This window comes from Aphis gossypii, chromosome X, assembly GCF_020184175.1.
Source record: "Aphis gossypii isolate Hap1 chromosome X, ASM2018417v2, whole genome shotgun sequence".
Classification (NCBI taxonomy): Eukaryota; Metazoa; Arthropoda; class Insecta; order Hemiptera; family Aphididae; genus Aphis; species Aphis gossypii.
This window is the reverse complement of record NC_065533.1, coordinates 17,115,621-17,139,770: the sequence shown is the minus strand read 5'-3', so window position 1 is coordinate 17,139,770 and position 24,150 is coordinate 17,115,621. Positions and strand designations below refer to the sequence as shown.

Below are 24,150 nucleotides of genomic sequence, written 5' to 3'. Positions count from 1 at the left end.
ATAATATTATAATTTATAATATTATTAACTAAAATATAGTAAAATAATACACTATCTGAGAAGTGAAAATTACAAATATACAGAACATTTTATTTTCATCCCCGAAAATTCTAATAGGTATACCGGGCTATACGGCCGCATACCCGCGTATCTCCTTTTTTTAGACAGTATACGCCGTATACTCCTTATACCCCCCCCCCCCCCCAATACACCACTGTTTATAATATATATATTAGGTACTATATTATAATTATACCTACTTTAGCTGCTTTTGATAATCCGGCCAGACATTCATTTATGACATTTGATGTGGATTCCGTGGTTTCAGCTGCATGTCGTTTTATACGGTTAACTGCTAGGTTAACTCCTATAATTCCTTCGATTTTTGGTGCCTCAGAATCATGAGTATTTTCATTTATTGATTTTATTATTTCAATATGTCTACTGTTATGCGTACTCGAGTTTTGCATTCATTTTTATTCCGGCAACGCCAAAAACGAAGTTTTCCATCACTACTTAATGCATCAAATAAATACATATAATCGTTGTTCACTAAACATCTCGTTCTTTCGTGAATTCAATTAATTTCGAAATTATAAATAAATATTAATTAATTAAATAATTCAATACAATTCACTACTTGTATAAAAGATTTAAATGTATGTACAAACTCACTATTTGTGTGAAATATTTATGCTGTATCTAGTTAGGAATATTAAAGAACAAAAAATAATAAACTTATCGCACGGCAGACAAGAAACGACATGTACAAATTATTCAAAACGTAGATAATCGATCTCATTGATAGTATACATTTTGGCTGGTCAACTGGTTAATTTTAAATTTAGTTAAAAATCCATAGCGCACAATTACAGCATTGTAATATAAATTTATCATTAAATTCCAACAATACGTATACAATAAATACTATTAAAAAATAAAAATAAAAATATACTTATAATGATAAATTAATTAATATAATAACCTGAGATATTTGCGCCAAAACGGCTTCACATCAAAATGGCTTCATGCCAAAACGGCCACGCCAAAACGACCACGCCAAAACGGCCACGTCAAAATGTCCGATTTCGTATATCGACTCCATGACTCACGTGTTCGTATTCAAATCATAGAAACTCTGGTAACCTAACAAAATGTCCAAAGGTTAGGTTTGAGCTTTTCATTTCATTAGTTATAGGTGTCCTTTTACCAGTTTTGTGGGGAGGGGGGAGTGGGTCTAGCATATATACTCTGTTCAAAGTAAGAACTGTAGTTAGCGGCGGTCAGACAACACTCGTTTGTCTTTCCTTACTGAGTCAATCATCTGTTAGCCGACTGTATATAGTGACCACACCCTTGCGCAGTAGTCGACCACGTTTCATATTTTGAGCAGAGTATAGATTAGTGGTTCTTAACCGGTGTTTCGCGGACTTAATATAAGTGTTCTGATATAATTTTAAAATCAGTGAAAAAATTTTTATTTAGTATTTCTAGTTTCATTCTCTTAAAATTTTGACTTTTAAAACAAAACACAATGATAAAAGTTAGACGTTTTACTAACATATTTGCAAACTGTTTTATGCTATATATTTATTGTTTAATATATTAAACAATTAAAAAATTAATATAATTACTGAACTACGGCTGTGTTCCGCGAAAACCTCATAAAATTTTAAATGTTCCGTCATTCGAAAAAGTTTAAGAACCACTGGTATAGATAGTATCTTAATCATTATGTTAATTATTAAGAAATAAAATTAATTAAAGTAAGTAGATCCTAATTACTATGGTTATATGCAGTAGTTAATGCGCATTATGAAGCGGGTTTATTTGCACCTAAAATATTAAGTATATGATGTTGAATAAAATTGAATGCGAATCTTTTTTATTCCATGCTTTATACTTTGAATTCCATGATCAAAATAATTGATCGGTACCTTACCACCTATATTATTTTATAATTTGATATTTTAAATTTTCTGCTAAAATATTAATTCGCATTAAAGCGTTTAAATGCATTTCTTAATCCCGGAGTAAGAGTAAATTTGATTTGACGAATCGAATTAAAAAATAAATAAATGCGCATTAGTTTAATGCGAATTAAAAATGCATTTATATGCACTCAACTCTCAGACTAACTCAATGAGCATCGAATTAATGTGTATTTACTACTGCGTATAAACGTCGTAAATATTAACTAACTCAAACAACTTAAATTATGCTAGTGGCATAGTTAGGTGGTGGTTTTGGATGTTATAACTATAATAGCTATTAGTTATTACCTGTCTTATAATTTCATATTTCGTTTATTTTACTTTAGTATAAGCCAAATTAATGTGTATTGTGTTGTGAACAATGTGAATAATTAATACTAAATACTTAAAAGTCGAAAACCTAAAAGTAATAAATTATTTAATATTTTGATGTATTATTAGTATATATATAGTAGTGTATATATAGTCTGTATGATAACGTATGGTGACTTTATAATAATTCAATTGTGGTCTATTGCGTACGTCACAGAAATAATTATCCCGCATTATTTTTACGGTCTCTCACGGACTTTCATAAATATCGGATGGTGTTGTTCTGATTGAATTCGTTGAAAGTTTTTGGAGGGGTAAGTTTGTCTTTCGTCCCTTCTGTCGTTCCCTTCTTTCCTCCGTACCGGCACTGCGCGTTGGTACACTCGAAGCATCCGATCAATAGTGGGTGTTATTCGTTATCACCTGTTATGGAAATAAGTTGACACAGTCATAAAATCATTATTATATAGTCGTTGGCAGTGTTCGGGTCGCTACCATTCATTGATCACGTTCACTGCGTAACACTACCATCTGGTGTTTGATTCATACTTAGTTATAACTGCGTAGTATTCGCGTAAAATTTACATTACATACAAATACACTTAGGCACGTATTATATTGCTCGTTTTAGTGCTTTTTTTTTAATTACGATATTGTCAACATAAATAATCTTATTGTCCATTAAAATTTTCCATTTGGAGAACAAAATCAAGACGAAACGCATCTTCAACGCTGTTTACTGATACCCGATGACCTAGAAACAAATAATATCGGTAGGTATAACCCATTCATTATTTAATAATTATTCGCCAGTTTTCCGTGACGGATACTATATTATAATATATTGCATTGTCGCTATAGTGAGTAAGTTATTGTTAATTTTATAGTTAAAGTTGTGTACATTATGAGTTTAATAATTATAGTAATTTTAAAAATAAAATAAAATCATACTAGTAGATTTCAAAATAAAAAAAAATTACAAATTATTTAAATATATACAATTTTTTATATTATATAAATTCTGAATTAATTTTTTTTTTTAATGTTAACATATTATGAAAACTTAAATTTTAATATTTTTTATTATTTAATTTTTATCGTGTACCTATATACTCGTATTATTATTGTTACATCTTAAACCAGCAGTTCCAAAACTATAAGGCGCTGCTTTTTTCGGGAGTCGCAAGCACTTAACAAGCGCGGGACCGTGAAGTAAATAATAATATTGTATACACTATACTATAGTGTCTTCAAACGGTGGGTCGCGTAAGCTTTAAAATTGGATCGCGATAAGTCTTCTTTTTAAAATAAAAATTAAATTTATAAATTTATAAAAGGTAAAAAAATAATTACAAAGCTTACGGGGGTCGCGAAAAAAGTAGGCCTAAAAAGTGGGTTACAAGTTCAAAAAGGTTGAAGATCATTATAGTGACTATAGTACTATACTTTGTATTCAACAACGGGATCGCAAAAAATAGAAAAAAAAATTAATACAAATTGAATGGTAGTGAAAATATTTTATTTTACATAATTGTCAACGAATTACTAATTTACTAATTTTTAAATAATAGCTGTACACATAGGTTTTTTTTCAAATTATATAAAAAATTTTTCCTAAATCTTAAAAGTATTTATGAGTGTATTCACAAACCTGATAAGTATTAAGTATTCTGACAACATCAATGGTACTAATAAAAAATGTAGTTGTATTTGTTTGTGGGAAACACGAATCATTATTTTTTTTTTTTATGTTTGGGTATATCTGAACAAAAAAAATGATAGGAACCACTGTCTTGTACAGTTATATTTAATAAATTAATAGGTAGTTAATTGTTTTAGATCCAAATACAGTCAAAACATAGTTTAATAACGACTTGGAATTTAATAAGTGTTTAATTTACTATAATTAAATATAATTAAAATTACACTTGAAATTGGTACATTATTCAGACAAATACAGTACTATACTATTTTAAGATATTTTAACGTAGTGTTGTAAATTAATTTCAAATTGAAACTATGTTGTTGTCGAAATAACTCCAAGAAATTGTTAAAAATAGAGTCTTTTTAAATAGCTTAACCTAACTTCAAAATATAGAACATTTCATAAAATAAAAATGTGTTCCAACTGTCGTTATTTTTTAATCAAGTTATTAAAAAAAATTATTGTAGCTTTCCAATAATAGTTTTCATTTATTATGTTAAGTAAAGAACAACGACTATTGAATTACAACTTAAAATATGAAACTTAACATAAAAACTAATGTATAATAATATAAATTTAATTTTGTTTTTTAGCTATACTATTTTTAAATTTCCTGTAGGCATTTTCAACTTTTAAGTATAATATATAATATAAAATAAGAATAAATAAATTAAATAAATACATTTCATTTATTTAAAATTAATATATTATGTCAATAATTGAATTCTAAGCAACAATTGTAATTTGTAACATACTAGTATTTCTAAAAGTAATATCTGTATTCTAAAATATGAATAATATATAATATTATTATTAGGAATAAGAATTTACATATAAAAATATACATTTTATTCACCAATTTTATTTTATTTAAATACCTACTTGAAATTGTATAAAGAGTGAGTCATTCTATGTATTTTTTAAGTCCATATAAATTAGAACCTGTTGAAAACAGTTTCCCTACAGGAGCACTAAATAAAAGATTTGAGTTAAATTCTTAAAAGTATTTTAATACCTTTTGTGATAATAACATAGATAATTCTTTTGAATTATATTAATAACTGAATATAACTCCAACTCTTCAGTAATAGAACTTGTAATTGATTTTTTATCTATTAGTAGATTAAAAGTCTTCTTTAGATGTAGCTGTATTTTCTATATGATATAAAGATTTAGCTTTACTAAAGTACTATCAGTAATTAAAGTTTAATTCACCATTTCAAACAGATGTTTCAACTATGCCTCTGTCATAAAATTTTTGGCGTAATTAGGTCTTAATGATTCAAAACATGATGTAAGTATTAGTTCTCTTTTGCCCACATGGTATTAAATCGAGTTTGATTTAAAGTTCAATGTTCAGTGTTAAAAATTAAACCACAAAAGTTCATAGTTTTGGGTTTTAAAAATAATTAATTTCTTATCCAAAATAAAGTGTAATAAATAACCCTTGGACACTAGTATTATACGGCTAGTTGTGGTCATAAACAATGTATTGGTGAACTTATAGCGCTAGTTGTTATTGGTCCGTTTTTAAAATACATAACACAATTGTTTATTTTCCTGAACAATTATTATAAAATTGAACGCGGATTTCCACTACATACGCGTACGTGTAGATGCATAGAAAATTATTTTTTGTGATTGGTTGGTAAAATGGTAAGCATTATTTGGTATACTAGAAAGTTTATACGTTCCAACCAATCACAGAAAAATATTTTTATGCACGTACACGTACACGTATGTAGTGGAAACCCGCCTATACATATATTATGTATTAGTTACCATGGTAACCAGTTACCATAGTTACCGACTACCCTATCCAAGTACCTGATAAATATATAAATAAAATCAATATAGGTTGTTGTCGGCTGGTAGAATGTATTGGTATTTGTAATTTTAGCTCATAACTTTTAATAATTATATTAATAACTTACCGTCGTTGTAAATTATTTAGTAACCATAAGGCATATACATGTACCAATGAACCTGCAATCTGCATGCAGCGTGGATAATCTTTAAATTTTTTTTATTTTGTAATTAAAAATTATTATTTCGATAAAAGAAACAAAATATGTTTGTATAACTAGAGTTGTAGCAAGGAACTCAAGTTTCTTTAAAGACAGTACGTCATACTCGATGATTCCCTTAAGAACAATAAAAACTTATTTTTATCGAATAGGTTCTATTTAATTTAATACCTATACAATTAAAAATGAAATGGCGTTTGTTGAGAATTGTATCATTTGTGAACGACCAAATAATCTAAACGACTAAAAACCTACCTAAATCGATATAGATCATTTTTAAAAAAGCAGGCCAGTGGGTACCGTTTTGCTGTACATTAGGGGGTGGGGTGGACCTCGGACTAGGGTAGGTTAAATTTGAATGTAATGATAGGTATCATTGTATACGAAAAACGATTCCGAACGAAGATGATTTGTCAGCCCAGGATATAATTTCCAGTTGTTGGTGAAAAAGGTGGTTTATGTTTTAATGGCCTGAATACACCAACATTTAAGTTCTTTTATAATTATTGTAAGCTAAACTTATGAAAAATCTTGTATTAAACTTTCAACTCTTAGCTATCTATACAAACATTATTATGAATTATACCTACAAAATAATTTGCAAATATTCATAATTTTGACGAATTTTTGTCAAAATTTGAACTTCAAATGCTAATGAAAAAAAATTGTGCCTATTTATTCTTATAATTTTTTGATCACTATAAGAATAACATATGAGGCACTTTGTATAAAATTTTCAAGTATTTTGATAGGGCCAAATTTTATCGACACTTCAAAAAAAAATTCTTAGGAAAATTGAAAATTTAATTTGTCTATAAATAGCTAAAAAAAAGTCAAAATATTTTGAAAATCAAATCACGTAAAGAAAATGACAATCTAAATAACTGGTAAAATTTTTAAGTATTTACGACTTATACTATTTGAATAACAACAAATATCAAAAATCGTTTGAGGCTAAACCGTTATTTAACGTGGTTTTGTAAAAATTTAAATTTCAAACTCTCATAAAAATTTTTTGTCTGAATCCGGTAGAGCTTTTTTTTACAGATATTTGAAGAAAAATTTATGGAGAACCTTGTACCAAATTTTCAAAACTTAGTTATAAAAGAAAAAAATTTTACGATTTTCCAACCACAAAATTACTTGCAAATTTTCGCAATTTTGACATTTCGTATAAATTCGAACTTTAAGCACTCATAAAAAAAAATTGTGACTAACGATTTTGGATTTTTTTTTATCACTTTAAGAACAACTTATAAGAAACCTTGTATTAAATTTTTAAGATTTTCTGGTCAGCCAAAAAATTGTTATCGTTATTTAAAAAAAAAAATACTTAGAAAAATTGAAAATTCAATTGTCTATTAATAGTTCAAAAAAAGTCAAAATTTTTTGAAAATTTAACTGTATATAGATAACACTAACATAAACATTTGGTGAAAATTTCAAGTATTTATAGTGATTCGTTTTTGAATTACAACCATATAAAAAAATCGATTCGGTCAAAAACTGGTTTTGCGTAAAATTCCCGTTTTTCCGTCATTTTTTTTGTTTTTCTCGATTTTTTTTAAAACTGTTGGAAAATGTTAATTTTTTACCTCTATAATGCACCAAGGGTATTCACTTTTACATCAGAAACCACCCCCGAAGTTTGAAATTGAAACATTATTTCGACTAGTTATGCTGTACACAGACACACAAAAAAAAAACATACATCATTGTAAAATCAATACATTCATGATTCATCACTCCGTTCAGAATCTAAAAAAACATTCGGAATAAGTTCAAATAAGGGTTTTACTGAAAGAAAAATTAGAAATTTCAGTAAAAAGTATGTGCTTTTTTCCATGTAATTTTTGTATTGATTTGTGAATATATGCGTAGACTTGTTGAAATTAAGCTTCATAATAATACAATCATAGCTTAGAAGTTGCGGCTAGGTATTTTATAAAGTTTCTTATTCCATAAATTATAGATACTTAATTTATAATATTTCGTTGTAAACATTTGAAAAATGAAAAAACAAATTAAAAGATTTTAAATTTTTACTCAATTTCAATTGTTGTATTTAACAAAATTATTATTATTAATTCAGGTTTTAAAAATTTGAGATTTTTTACGTTCAATTGTTTCTGACAATAAATTTATTAATTTTGATTAAAAAAAAAGAAAAAAGTAATAAGTACCTATTGTCTTAGAAACTTAAAATTTACTATGTATAATTGAAATTTTCAATTTTTTTTTTTTTTAATGCGTGAATGTTATTAATATATATGAAAAAAGTTTAATTGTAAATTCAAATAAAATAAAAATATATATGTATAAGCGTTTGAAATCAAAATTATTACAATTTCGTCAGTTACGATAAAAATTTATAATATGTTAAATATTCATAATATTAAAGGCTTAAAATTGTTATATAAGTTTTTTTCTAAGTTTTTCTATCTTTACCTACCTTATGAAAAAAAAATGTCTACTTACCTTAAATTCAAATACATTGTTTATAAGTGTTTGAAGTTTAAATTAATTGTTGACATGCACATTTAGCAGTAAAATAATCATTTATTTTCTCAAACGAACCTTGTTTTAGTATTTTAATTAAAAAACAAATAACTGTGGATAATTATATATTTGACAAAATGTTTATATAATCATTTTATTTATATGGTATAATTTTCAAAATATCTTTACTTAAATATTTAGAGACATAACAATTTTTCAAATTTAATGCAATTTTTTTTTTTTTAATCACTCGGTAAAAAGTTAAAAAAATGTAATATAAAGCTCTTTGTAAATTCACGATTCACTGATTAAAGAAATATCAATGATACATTCCTTTTATTTTTTTTAAGACATTCGAGGTTAAAAATTTGACAAAATCATAATAATTTGCAGATTATTATTATTATATTAATACTAAATTATTTATACCATAAAACATATTCACATCATTGGTAAGTCTATTCTTTGTATAAATATGCTGATAATTATTGAAATATTTAAATATGCCGTATGGTATGCTCTATAAACTCATAAAAAAAAAAAAATCAAAATTTATTTAATTTATAATCTTTTACTGACAGCAGTGCCTGATTTAGGGGGGTACCTGGGTGACAAATCACCCAGCCCCAATTTGGAGCGGTCCTTCAATGTTTTGCTAGCTTGTATTTTTTTGAAAAATAAAAATTATCATAATATTATCTATGTTATTGATTTCGTACATTATTAACGCTATTAATTATATAAGATAATTAATAACTTTATATGAGGCCTCTTTTTATTTAAATCTGCGGTCCCAAAATTTGTAAATCAGGTTCTGGGTCAGTTTTATTTAACTTTTGAATTTATATTTATATTATTTATTAATTATTAGTTTGAAACGAAAATGTGGGAATTTTTTTATTTTTAAATAAATGAATACTACCTTTTATTCTATAAACACAGAATTTATGAAAAATTTAAAATAAATAAGTAACACTAAATATCTAAAATACTTCAAGTATTCAAAATAATAGCAAAATATTTCATAATTGGAGTCCCTGCGTATATTAAATTTGTAGTTCACTGCTATTTTTATCTGTATCATTTAATAATTAGCAATTGCTATAAAATTTGAATCCTGATAATCACATAAATTTTATTTTTCGGTTTTATTTTTAGATTGGAAATGCTTACAAAAAACCTAAAAAATTTAAAAAAGCTACAGAATAAAGAATTTTTAAGTTATTTCAGTGAGAATTCTTTTATAATCTGCAATATTAGGAAAAGTTTTCAAACAATTAAGTTATTATGTTGTAGTATTTCAGTTAAAAATTAGAAAAATACGATCCACAAAAACAAGTAGTAAAAATCGTTTATATTAGTTTTTTTTTTTTAAATACTATTTTAAAATAATTTTGTTCCACATATATTAAAACACGAATGTTGTAAGTTATTTGATTGTTGGTATTTAAATTATTTTTGTATTATTGTTATAATGTATTTGTATAAACAATTAAATAATGTTTTTCACAATAACTGTTAAAACATATTTTTTATAATATTATTTTAGATTTTGAACGAGAAGTATTGATCTTACAATAAAGTTTTTTATTACTTGGCAGTTATAAAAAAAATTAGATATTGAAGGTCATTTCTAGTCACAAGTTGGAGCTGATTTGAACTTAAGGTAAGATCTGAACTTAAGGTAATTAAAAGTAGAAAATTTGTTAAAATAACTAGGGAAATAACCTAAAATCACGGTAAAACACGACAATTTCCACAATTAACCATTTTTCACAGTTCATATATTTTTTATGTATGTTTCATTGTAATTAGGTAAAAAAATTATTAATCATACAATCATGATTGTAAATATTGGAAAATTTTAATTAATATTAATATTAGGCTTACATAGGTATTTACAAGGTTAAATGTAAATAATATTTTTACTCATTTTGAGATATTTATAGATATTTGAAATTTTAAAGATTTTTTTTCTATTTTGTTGAAAATATGTTTACCTTAAAAGAAATCAGAACATTTATTTAAAAGTAATTTTCAATTTTTCATTTCATAATTAATAATTTTATTTTTTATTCAATAACTGAAATTGTTATACAAGATTCCTCATAATAATAAAAAAAAAAATGTTAGCGTAAAACTACATTACAATAAATTATAAAGGGTAGTAATAATTATCAAATTATTACTCTATTGAAATATTTTAGAATGAATTCCACTGCTGAAACTGATGTTAAGCAATGGGCTGTATCATTGGAACTTTTAATGGATGATGCAATCGGTAAATAGTATAATTTGTTTGTAATTTACTTTCAATAAATACACATTTTACTTGGACATTAATTAGCATTATTTAGATTTATATTTAAAGTTGTAGGTATCCATTTAACTTTTCTTTCTCTCTCTCTTAGTTTTGACGATGACAATTACGAAGTAATATGTGTATTTTAATTCATAATATAATCGACCATAATAGTTATAATACTAACAATGTTAATTTTATCTTATATACACAAAAAATCTTTTGAGGAAGTCCTAGATGGTCATTGTCGTTAAATATTTTCACTGTGCATACACAATTGTTTTCATCCCTGTTTGTAAAAATAAATAATTAAAAAATTCTAACATTAACATTGAGAGAACGGTCGCTTTCTTTCCAAATGGGAAAAAAAGAAATACCTTTTAATTTCGCACCGGTCACTTTAAATTAAAATAATATGATCAGAGATAATGGATTAATATATTTTTGGTATAAGGTGTGAAATCATCTTATGGATTCTGCTGCCAACGTGGCATTATAATTTAATAGCAATCATGTGACAGCACATTTTATTTATATTATTTACTAAATTATACAAAACAATTTTAAATTCGTTATATTAACAGTTGTATTAACAATTATAAAGTGTAAAATTTATATACAAATACTGCTCTTAGTTAAATAATATTAAGTTATGATTTTTTTTTTTCATATTTATAGTCTTAGTTAAAATTAATAGATTTTTATTCTAATATAGGTCTTCAAGAGTTTACGAAATATCTTCAAAAAGAATATTCTCTTGAAAACATACAATTTTGGTTGGCAGTTAAAGATTTTAAAGAGAAAAAAGAGTTAGAAATTCTACAAGTATCAAAACAAATATACGAGTGAGATTTTAAAGATATAATATTTTATTTTTATTACAATTCATTATCATATGATATATAAAGCACCCAATAATATTGAACTAGTACTACTTATACTATTTTCTAAAAAAAAATATTTCATTATATATCATTTATATCAGATAGATTAATATAATATAATTTTCAGTGAATTTCTGTCTCCTGGTGCTCCGTGTGAAATTAACATAGATGGTAAAACAAAACAAAAAATACTTGAAAACATGAAATCTCCATCAAGATTTATGTTTGATGATGCCGCAGAACATGTTTACACATTACTTTTAAAAAAAGATAGCTATCCTAGATTCATTCGTTCAGAACATTACAAAGACTTGCTTGTTAATGGAGTTCAACCTTTAAATAAACAGAGGTTTTTAATACAAACAGTTCGATTTGTTATAACGTTTTTGTATTTTAAACGTTAACCTACTGCATTTACAAAAAAATGTCAAGGTTTTTTTTTATTTATAATTGTATTGCCTTTGCTTTTTTTAATTTTTCTTTCCTTTATTTTAGAATTTTTTTTTTATGTAGTCAATTAATAATATCGTTTACTTCACCATATATTTGTAGGTAATAGTTAGGTATAATAACATGTGATATTGAACCTTGAAAGCTTAAATCAAATTGTTAGGGTTGGTCGAATGGAAATATCTATATTTTTTTACTTAGATTTAAGTCTTATTGGAAGGTTAAGTAGCTAGAATTATGGTGTATACAAATCTATTTAAGTATATATTTACTTTATTTATTTTCTCGTATATTATAATATAAATTATTATATAATATAAGCACATACAATGAGCAGAAAATGTAAGTTTGGTAGTTTATACTTTGAACTCAATAAGGTGTAAATGAATAAGAAAAAAGGTAAATGATCAAAATAATATTAAGTTGTACCAGCTTTTAAATATTTTAAAGTATTTTTTAATATAAATACACACATTCTAAATGAAAAACACAAAATAAAAATTGGATATAAAAAAGTATACGATAAGCAATAGGTACACATATCGTATACCACTGACCGCAAAGAATTTATCGCACAACAGTTGATCGCAATTTGTACTCTATGTTTTTTATAAATAGATATATTCGTAAATTTAATAGCATAAAAAAAATGTTTAGGTTGCTGGTTTATAATAATTAAAATAAAAAATAAACTTGGGTATATATTGTAATAAAATAATTATTGTGATCGTGTTAGTTAGGTAAATTTTTTATTATGATTGTTCAATTTTTACAACTGTAAATAATTTTCATATAATTGTTAAAGAAAAAGTGTCTTTTTAGACTCATATAATACAAACAATTTGAATAAATTCATAACAATCATACTTTGGGGAAGAGATGATATAGTGCTTTTCTTTATCACTTGCTGTCGTTAACTCTTCCTATTTGTCTTATAAAAAATTAGTTGGCAGTAATAGACTGTTTAAGAATCCTCATGTTCTTTGGTTTATTTCTGTGCGTAAATTATAAAGTGAGTCCGTTAATACTGGCAGCTCGTCTTTGTAATAGCTGGAATTCAGTGGCGTAGTTATGATTTTGTTCTGGGGGGGGATATACAATTTATTGGTTAAACATAAAGTGGGGGGGCTCAATAAGTCAATGATTTAAACATTAAAAAAAAGGCTCTGGGGGGGGATCTATCCCCATATCCCCCCCCATAACTACGCCACTGAGCTGGATACGAGATCACTTAGAAGAGAAGCCATTTATGCTGATAATGTTCGAGTGGGAGGAAGACACAACACTCAGCTGTATTGAGACTATAAAATATATAGAGATTTAATCTCGGGCTTAGTTCTGATCCGGAGAAGGTGGAGTTCTAATATCTCTACATTGTTCATCTGTCGACTAACTATGTACGAATATGGTTTGTTTTATTTGGTTCTTTTAGTTATTTGTATTAATTATTTTGAATTTTATGTACTAAACGGTCTTTTTGTCCTCTTTTAAAACCGCAGAAATAGTCTAAACTACATTGATTTACTAATTGCAATATAACACAATAAAATAATTAATGTAAACCTTATTTATGAATCTTGCCTTATCAATGCCCCAAGATTAAATATTTCTGATTATCGACTTACCACATCAAATCACTCCAATTATACCACCAATGTAAATTGTGATTTTAATTAGTACTCCTATTAAATTTTACCATCCTTCTAACTACAACTAAAACTACCTACAATCTTGTATAATCTCAATGCCAATAACTATATTTCCCATTTTATATCAGCTGAGTACTGTTTTCTAAGTTATAACATTTATTACAAAACAATTAAATCTTTTTTTAATTACCAAGGCCATAACTTCATCCTCATTGGAGATACTAGTTACTGTAGTACTAGATACCCTCGTGGTAATAACCTGCTACATATAATTTGCTCTGAACTATACGAAATTTACTCCTTTCCTGACCCAATTTGTTTGCCCTCTTTCCTAAGAAAATGGCCGGATATCCTTGATATCTTCATCTATAATATTCTAAACAACTCTTATCACCATATCGAATGCGTTAGGTTTTGCGGACTACCATTGAAATGTATAATTGAAACTCACCGATAAAATTAACCTAAGTATAAATTTACAATCACCAGAAAACATAGAGGATGCCATTACCAAAATAAATCAACTAAATAATTACAATCTCACCTTTCTCATTTGGAAACTTGGTGTCGAAATCGGAAAATTAAAATAAATCAAAGTAAATCCAGTCACATTACTTATACTTTTATTAACAAAATTTCCTTTAAATTACATTCAACAAAATCAGAATTCCAACCTTATTTAACATAAAATACCTCGAAATATATTTGAACAAAAAATTTAACTGAGGATACATATTACATACCTACCTATAACACCAAACACAAATTAAACTCTCGAAAAAGTATTCTTAAATACTTAAACATCCAAATATAGCGATCTGTCAAAAATAATGTAAGTGATGACTACTATTGGTTTTCAATATAAATCGAACGGTGGTTAATTTGATGCAAGATTTTAATGATAAATTGTCAATGTAGGTTCTTTATTTAAATTTTATTAAATTCGTAGAAGAAACTAAAGTAATATTTATTGTGACTTTTTTGTAATCGTCGCACTGATAGATATAATATACTTATAAAATTATTGAATACATATTTTACTTAATCGTCTAGTGTGTTTGTGTGTGTGTGGTGCAAGGGGGTGGGTCATAAAAAGCCTTGAAGACCCTGGGTTTTTACCATCTTGATATATATTATACTTTCACTGATATTATTTGGAAAATCGTATGGTTTAAATTAATATAAGATTATCTGTGTAAAGCGTAGATTATGAAAATATACAATTAAAATACATGTATATATATATATATATATATTTATTTATTATGATAACTAATAAATATACATTTAATACCAGAATTAAAAGTAGGTTAATTTCTTCGTGCTCGCCAAATTCTGTGTAAGGCACTTACTAGTATTTCCAATACCTTCTTTATCTGATACAGTTTAAATTTTTATAGTTACATAAAAAATACTATAAAACATAATTAGATGCATTTCAATTTTTAAAAATAAAAACTTTAAGTATAAAAATGGAACATTTATCATTTACATAAGTATTATGGCCACATTAGTTAGTAACTATTGATTATTTGTATAATATAATAAGTCTTCAGTCGATAAAATCTCAGTAAAATGTTTATTATAAAACAATGTGATACATGAAATTTTAATCCTACAAAATATCGATTTATTATTTCTGAAATAATTTAAATTTATTATATATCCTAATCAAAATAATTTTATAATATGTTAACTTGAAAGATTATTTTAATATTATTAATTTATTAAATATTGTCATTGTGTTATTTTAAATTTTCTCTCAATGTTTACACAAATATAATTAATTTTATTCAAAGGCGCAACCATGGACAAAATGCTGCGATTATGGGGTATGTTTCAACAAAAAATAAAAGCAAGTGATGTAAATATAAACTTATTTTCCAAAAAAAAAAAAAAAAAATTCATAAAAAATTTCACACAATTTAAAACTTAGTTGGTAGATGAAGCACTTAAAATTTTTCTAGTTGCAATTTTGATTATATTTAATGTATTTATTCTATCCCAGACCACATTTAGGAAATGAGTACGTTTTTGAAAGGTTTCTGGAATATTTTGGGAACATTATCGTTTCCTAAAGCAGCCCGGGGTTATTCAACATAATATGTTGTTGAACAAACAGGAAAGAAATGAATCATGGTCATCATTCATCACAAAATTCAGTTTAACAAGTAAGCAAAATAGTCAACTAAGGCAAAAACGTATTCAAACATTAGTTTTTTATATACTTACGCTTAGAATTTCTACAGTAAAAATCCCTTCTTACTTCACTAATTATGATTATACAATTTAAAGTCATGACCTATTATGACAATGTACTATCCGTGGTGATTTGTATGAATAGTGTAGTTACATTTTTTAATTTATGATCTTTTTTTAAGTTAGTATTTATTGTTAAATAATTTTTATAATATGATATATTAAGGTTAACCAAGTATTACATGCACCAAAAATATAATTAGTAAAACATAACAATAATAATCAACGTAAAGTTTTATTTTTCATAAGACTATTTAAAATACCTTTGCCACTAAAATTGAGGTATTTTTATCAAATGATTTTAGTTATTTTTAGGTAGATATGAGAACGGTTTTCAGTAAGTATATCCTTAGATTATATACAATGGATAGAGGCATTGCATGACCTATTCATAGAATGAGTTGAAACCAACATAATAAATAATATGCATGCGCATATCGCAATATTATCCCGGTTATATGTGTTGGCTTCATACATTTTTCAAATAACTATCCACTGCATATGATCTAAGGTAATAGCTATATTTCGCATGGTATGGTATCTACTACATGTTTGACACTATATTATAACTTATAAGTATGGAGTATATTCAGGGCCATATTTACACTTTTTATGCACTGGTCAACCATTTTGCACACTCCAATTAAAAAAAAAAAATTATTCCTTTTTTCAAATAGTTTTTATTGTTATAATTCTTAATTTGTGTTATTTATATATAGTTTATTATACACTTACACACATAATAAGAAAATATCATATGAAATAAGAAAAAAAATATAATAGGTACAATATTTATAACTTTTTTCTTAATATTTATTTGCAAAATTTCTGATAACACCTATATAATCAAATTATATTATGATATCTGATGCCGTGTTGAGAACAGCCAATGAATTTAATCTTCCTTTATTCGTTTTTGATTTTTGTAAAATCTCTCATTACTAGTTATAACATCTATAATTATTTGTAACTAGTTAAAATAATATTTTTCTTTATTCTGTCTTATATGGCCATATGTGTTAACATCGTGATCTTAAAAGGTAGAGTTAAGCAACTTAAGCAACTTACACAAAGACAAAAAAAGTTCAAAGTTCAAATAATTATTAAAAAATATTGTATCTTATATACTGATAAAGGATCCAACGGTGACTTATTTCTCTCTAAATTACTTATTGTCATTCACTTAATACAGCCTTGAGTATATGACTACTATATAAGAACTTCTACCAATATGGTGGTTTATAATACAACAATTTACTTTTGATATTAAAAATTTTTTATCCAAAAAACACTACGAGGTTTAATAATATATGTACTAACATATTTTGTTAGTACCTTTAAAAGGTGATATTTTTTAGTTATTTTTTAATGATTAATTTTTTTACCGAAAAAATATACTTTTTCAATTTGAAAATGTTCATACAGACTTTAATTTTTCTTTCAATTTATTTGTTATTTTAATTTTAATGATGTTTATTTTTAAATTGTGCCATGCAGTGCAGTGGTTTTAAAAATTAAGTAAAGGTACCCTAAAAACATGTAAAATCAATTGTTCCCTTCACCACAGTAAAAAAAATTAATAAGCAAAAAATGTATGATTATACATTTTTAGGTAAGAATTATGTAAGGTTAGTGTGAGTCATTTATCATGTTCAAGTTTTAGGAATTTTCATATAAAATATATAAACATCACACTAAATTTTATAATTTTATTTTACACACTAAATAACTTAAATTAACTTTTTGTTTATACATTATACTTTTAATGATGTTATTTAAAAAATAATGTGTGGTTATTTTAGCCTGTACAAATTTTGATTTAATTATTTTATGCGGTTTTTGTCGTGTGATAATAGGGATCATAAAATGTATACATAACTACATAACTTAACAAGTATTTTTTTGTCTAGTGATAGATCACCAAATGGGATTACCAAAGAACGCGTGGTGGACGAAATGTGTGAATTCTTGAAGGTGCCCAAGCGTGGTAAACGGGAGCGTCATCGTCAATCCACATCATCTACCCAGACGTACCACTCGTCGTACGAATCATCTAGTTCAGACGATGACAGTCGTTCTCATTCGGTGACTGGACGACTGAGGCGTAGCTGCTGTCTAGGTGACAAGTGGTACCGTGGGTCTTCGGCTTCACGCCCGCCATCATCACCACAAAATACCGGAGGGTCAAAGAAGTTGGAGGAAAAGAATCATTTATCATCATCGTGGTCATCTCTGGATACAACTGTTAAGCCCAACAGTACGAAGCTTTCGAAAGTATTGTCATTGACAAAGAAATGCGTGACGCCGATGGTTAAGGTGATGGGTGTAAGTGATAACGTGGCACAAGAATCTCAAAGTGTTGAGGATAATAAAGACATAAAATACAGTAGTAATATCACAGTTAGTGGTCCAAGCAACTGTTCTGTAGTGGTGGAGCTGAATGTGGTGGCCAAGAAATGATCCCTGAACCTTACTTTTCTTCTAAAAACTAACGGCTAAATAGTATTTTCTCGTGCTTTTCTATAGTTACACTTCTTCTAATTTTTGGTAGACAAATTGTTGATAGACAGTATGTTTTATTTATAGGTGATAGTCGGAGTCATCCCTTTATATAGGTATCGATAAGTATCATTAAGTGTTTTTTCTTACTTATTCCTTATTAGGCAAGTCTTATTCCCATACCGAGAAATGCAATGATAATTCTGTTATTCGCATTGTACTTGACCGTACTCGACATTAAGTACTTAATATATATTTTTAATTTTAGATTGTTCCTGGTTTGTATCTTTATTCTTGTTTTAAAAAGACGTCATATCCTCATGTATTGTTTCCGTCTTACTTTTGTACAATATAGCAAATTTGAGTTAATATTAGCTTTACCTAATATTAATACTAATATCAATTAACCGATTATCAAACTTAAAGATAAGATTATAGGGAATCATGTAGGCTTTTTTCGTTTTCTTACATTTAAGTTTGTTGTAGATAAATTAATTCTAATATTAAAGCTAACAGTATAAATAATTTCTACTGAACATAAATTTGTTACGATGTTTGTTAGTAAGACGGAAAAAGCATTTGAGGATACGAGATCCTTTTAACATCATGTTCTTTAAATGTTAGTACTTTATTTAATGTTATTCTGAAATATAATAGGTTAGATTAGGATCGTATGCTACCAACCCATTTTATTCTCTTCCTTTCATCTCTGTTTTTGAAGTGAAAATAGCACGTTTGTGTCTTGTTTGAGTTTGATTTTAGGTAGTTATTAGTATAATATTTGTTCATAGATTCTAGTGGTCACTCTTATTCTTATATTTAGTCAAAAATAAATCTTAAGATGCAATTGTCTGGTCATCTAAACATACTAGGAAGATTTTTTCCTGTTTCTACAGTTTTATTCTTCTAACTATGTTTAGTTTCGATGATATATGTATATTAGGCATGTATGATCGTAATTTAAGTTGTGTATATTTAAACTTTTAGTCCATATTTTATACATTTAATTAATTATTTGGTCGTGGTAAAAATTGTGAGCAACCATTTTCGTGTTAGATTTTCATACATGATACGCTTTTAAGTTGTAATATTTTAATTAATAAAATAATATAAAATATAAATTTTTATTGTCTGTGAAGTTGGACAGTCGACAACATTAGTATAATATTCTAATCTAAAAATCTAAGAAAAAAAAATTATACTACCAAAATACGTTGTATGATTACTAAAACTTTTATTTTATTTTTGTTTTTTATAAAACAAAAATATAAAGGACCGATCTTTTTGTCTTTTATATGAATAAAATATATGATACTACAGTAATATGCTCAAACAAATGATTAAACTGTGCTCAACAAAATTTATTTAACCATCTCTGAGTTAAGAAACATTTATCCAAAAGATTAATAAAAATTTCAGAAACATTCGTTTTTAAGTTATTACAAACTTTAATTTAAGGTTATATTATGTTTTATATGTTATATTTCTTCAATCTTAATTTTTAATACATATTACCTCTCTATTCTTAAATTTTTTAATACCACGGCCATATTAAAATTAAATTTGTATTATAAGTTACATTTGTACTTTACTAGATATTAGGTTTTCATATTAATTATTTATGAATGTGATTTCAAACAATATTTGTTGATTTATAATATTATTTTACAAATTGTAATAGTTTCTAGTTAAAATTTACTGAATACTGGTGAATTAATCTAGATGCTATAGTTCAATGGATTAATTATTTAACTTATTTTAAATCAACTTAATTGTATTTATATTTAATTAATTTTATAAGGTCTTGCACCAAATTTGTACCTGATGTACAATAACAAAAAAATTTAATTTAACTGAAGTAAGGAAATTATTGTTTAAGAAAACAAATTTTATGATTGATAAAAATGCACAATTTTACATTGATATAGTAGATTTTATGGTTATAATATAAAATATATAGGTTCAACGTTCTAAATATAAATTATAATAACGGTAATGAGAATAATAACATAAGACGTACGAGGTGTGGCAATTAATGAACGAGAATTTTTAATTTTCAATCTTTTTTTTGTATTTGTGTTTTTCACAAATCCATATTTTCACAATAATTTCTGCTGAGTTTGTTACACTTATCTCCCATTTTCGGAAACACCCCATGAAAGTCTTCAATAGTTAAACTTTTCAATACTGACATCACAGCATGTCGAACGTCCTCCAATTCTTCATAGTGATACATTAGTTACTTCAACTTTGGTAAGAGCCAGAAGTGCAGAGGAGCCTGATGTACAAAAGATTGGATAGTGTTTAAATGTTTGTACCAGTCAAATATCGTCAAATACGTGTGAGGAAGCGCATTGTCATGGTGAAGATTTCTAATATTTTTGTTTGGTTCGGGCATTGAAAAATCGTTGTTTAACATCTGGTGAATGGTTTCTGTGTTTATGCAGAGAACAGTTAACAGCTTTCGAATTGCAAAGGGTCGATATGAACACACCAAAAAAAAACCACAACTAAAACGTTCAACGTTTAATGTACGATTTTAGAAGCACCTACTCTTGCGCCGGTGCTGCAAAACGTGCATCTCATCTATATGGATATGATTGAGTCAAATAGGTATAACCATATTCGTGTTTCATTATCAGTTAATTTCGGGAATTTTATTGCCGAATTTCACAAAAAACGTAATCACAACTCGTTGCTCATTTTTCATGTCACACATTTTTCGATGTCATGATACTACACCACCAAATTTCAAAATTCGCACATCAAAACTTTTAATACCGATCACTATTAAACTTGGTAGACTAATGTATTGATTCCAATCAGATAACTTTTATGAGATCGAGCTTACCACTTGAAATGTTAGAAACAAATTCTCGTTATTTGATTACCACATGAATTTACCTTACATTCCGTTGCACGAGAGATGCAACTCTCTCGAGTACAAATGACGAGGCACTACCGCCTCTACATCCAATTTCCAAACTATACTGTGATGAGTCTATGTATTGTTTCATGTTTTATGTATTGTCTACATCGTTTCTACGACTTAAAAAAAAAAATTGCGATTAACCAGGTTTTATGGCGGGAATGTACAAGGATGGACGATTTATAGTGAAGTGCTGTATGCTACGAATTATACTTAAATTATTACAGGGCTAAACAATATATATTTTTTATTCATCCTTTTCTGTCAACTTAATTTTTTCTAGAAAAAGTAACAAATATTATCAATAACTAAAACAATAGCCTTATTAATAAATGGAATAAAATAATTTGATCTTGATACTTTTATATAAATAATAATTCAGTCTAAAGAAATCAATATTATCACATAATATCAAATAACGTTTGAATTTTATAAGATATTTCCATTTTTTTTTTTTTTTTTGATAATTTTTTTTACTGAACTTCTTAAATATTTGTCCTTATTTAAAATATGAAAAAAGGATAATTTATTGTTTTCAAAATTTGTAGCATCACCGTGTTGGTTATATTATGGATAATGGATAGGTATATAAAAGGTGTCAACACCAAAGACGATTATTTTTGAATGATTAGAATTTAAAATCTGTTAAATGATAATATTTATTTACACAAATAAGTATTTATATTATATTTGTTATATTTAAAATTATATTATTGTTTTTAAATTATATTCATTTAATAAATTTTACTCAAACTATGTTAATGTTAAATAATAAAAATGTATTAATTTTTAATACCTAATATAAATTGTAATCATAAACCATTGTTAAATAATTAATTGTTTTAACTGTTTTAAGTTACAAAATATTAATAATTAGATATTCATATTTTAACTTTATTTCAATTTAATTATATTATATTATTGATAATTGACAAAATATTGAATTTGTTTTATTGATATATTAAATAGGTACCTAAAATAATTGTTTATAGTGAGAAGTACCTAAGTATGGTATAAAAATCCTAATTATTTAATTATTTAATTTAATTTAATTAAATATGTTAAATAGTTATTTAAATTATTCATATAGTGTAGCAAGCTTTGATAATCTATACTTATATATATATTATTGGGGGACAGGGTGGCCAAATTGCGGCTCGCGAGCCACGTGTGGCTCTTGTCATAGTTGAATTTGGCTCGCATCTTATTTATTAAATCAAAATTTACTTACTATAGTTATAAAATTTAATTTTTTGGTAAGCGTTTATTAAAATTTATTAAATTATATAAACTGTAGAAAACATTTTAGCTCTTAACATAATTGTATTTGTCTATGTGGCTCGTGAACACTTTCATGTTGACCATCCCTGATATGTATATAAATTATAATTATATCATTGTAAGTATTATACCTATAGTCTATACATTAGTAAATAGCAGATACAGCTATAAACAAACACATTAAAACATGACAGAGACATGATAACCCTTAACCAAGATATACCTACTACATTAAAATATGAAGACGATTCGTATGCATTTAGGATGAACATGAAAGGACCTCCAGAAAGGTGCATCAGTGAGATCAATAATATAAAGTGTGGGAAGTTTACCACATAAGTACCATACATATAGGTATATTGTATGGTAATTTGCGATTATTATAGTAGAAATAAGTGCTTTAGCCTAGGAGAGCTGGTCTTCTACAGAGTAACAGGGTTTTGTCAAATGTGCAATCACAGAGCTTGAAGCAACTACCAAATTATTCTACCAACTTCATCAAAAGTCAATAAAAATATTAAAAATTATTAAAATAATTCTACAAACGTTACCTACTTTAAATTTGTTTTCGGAGTTTTTATACTCTATTGATACCTAATACCTATCTAATAAATATACCATTTAATTGTTTTTACCTATAGGTTGGACAATACATTCCTATATTTTGTTAATCAGTTGTAGAATAAAAAAATATGTGCTTTTTATTTAGTTTATCATTAACTAACTATGCTGCTAGACCTTTTTGACACTACAGACCACTTAGAGAATTGTTGATAGTACGCCACGGACCATCTCAATTTTAGACCTTATTTTGCTTATAAACATGAATTAATTTTTTACTTTAATCGGTAATCCTCAGATTCATGATTAATTTCATATAATTCATATACCTATTTGATAGGTAGGTACATATTATGATGGAGACTATTAGACGACTATTAGACTAGGTATGTATTTCATTTTCTATGGTTAGCTTTGCATTTAATGGTACCTATATTAATTAATAATATAATATATTAAAATTACTATTATAACAACTGTTGTTAAATTATTTTATTTTAACAAAGAGCATATAATATAAGATGAATAAAATAAAAAAAATATAATACTCAAATTTAAATAACTATAATAGTATTTAATGTGTAGAATATTATAATACTGTTTAAATTGCATTAAATACTATGGAGGGTATTTATTTATTTATTTACTAATTTATATGGACACCATGACATAATACGTAGTGTGGTATAAAATATAAATAATAAAAAAAAATACAGTATTATGAAAATTCCATTGTTAAAGATTTTTAATTTAAATATAACCAAAATATTAATTATTAAAAAATAAAAGAACATACATA

At 26.0% G+C, this 24,150-nt stretch overlaps 1 protein-coding gene across 2 annotated transcripts in view; it reads left to right on the top strand.

Annotated features, from left to right (window-relative positions):
• The window catches only part of LOC114131992 (regulator of G-protein signaling 12-like), a 32,027-nt gene extending 11,906 nt beyond the window's left edge, over positions 1–20,121 (top strand). Inside the window, exons 1-6 of one of the 2 annotated variants that reach the window (XM_050206400.1) lie at positions 2,775–3,079; positions 10,087–10,203; positions 10,745–10,818; positions 11,555–11,684; positions 11,851–12,072; positions 17,992–20,121. In XM_050206400.1, the coding sequence (XP_050062357.1) occupies positions 10,746–10,818; positions 11,555–11,684; positions 11,851–12,072; positions 17,992–18,541 (975 nt within the window). In that variant the 5' untranslated portion in view covers positions 2,775–3,079; positions 10,087–10,203; position 10,745 and the 3' untranslated portion in view covers positions 18,542–20,121. Of the gene's footprint in view, positions 1–2,774; positions 3,080–10,086; positions 10,204–10,744; positions 10,819–11,554; positions 11,685–11,850; positions 12,073–17,991 lie in introns of those variants that run through there. The other variant, XM_050206399.1, reaches the window with a different exon arrangement.
• Positions 20,122–24,150: the final 4,029 nt, after the last annotated feature.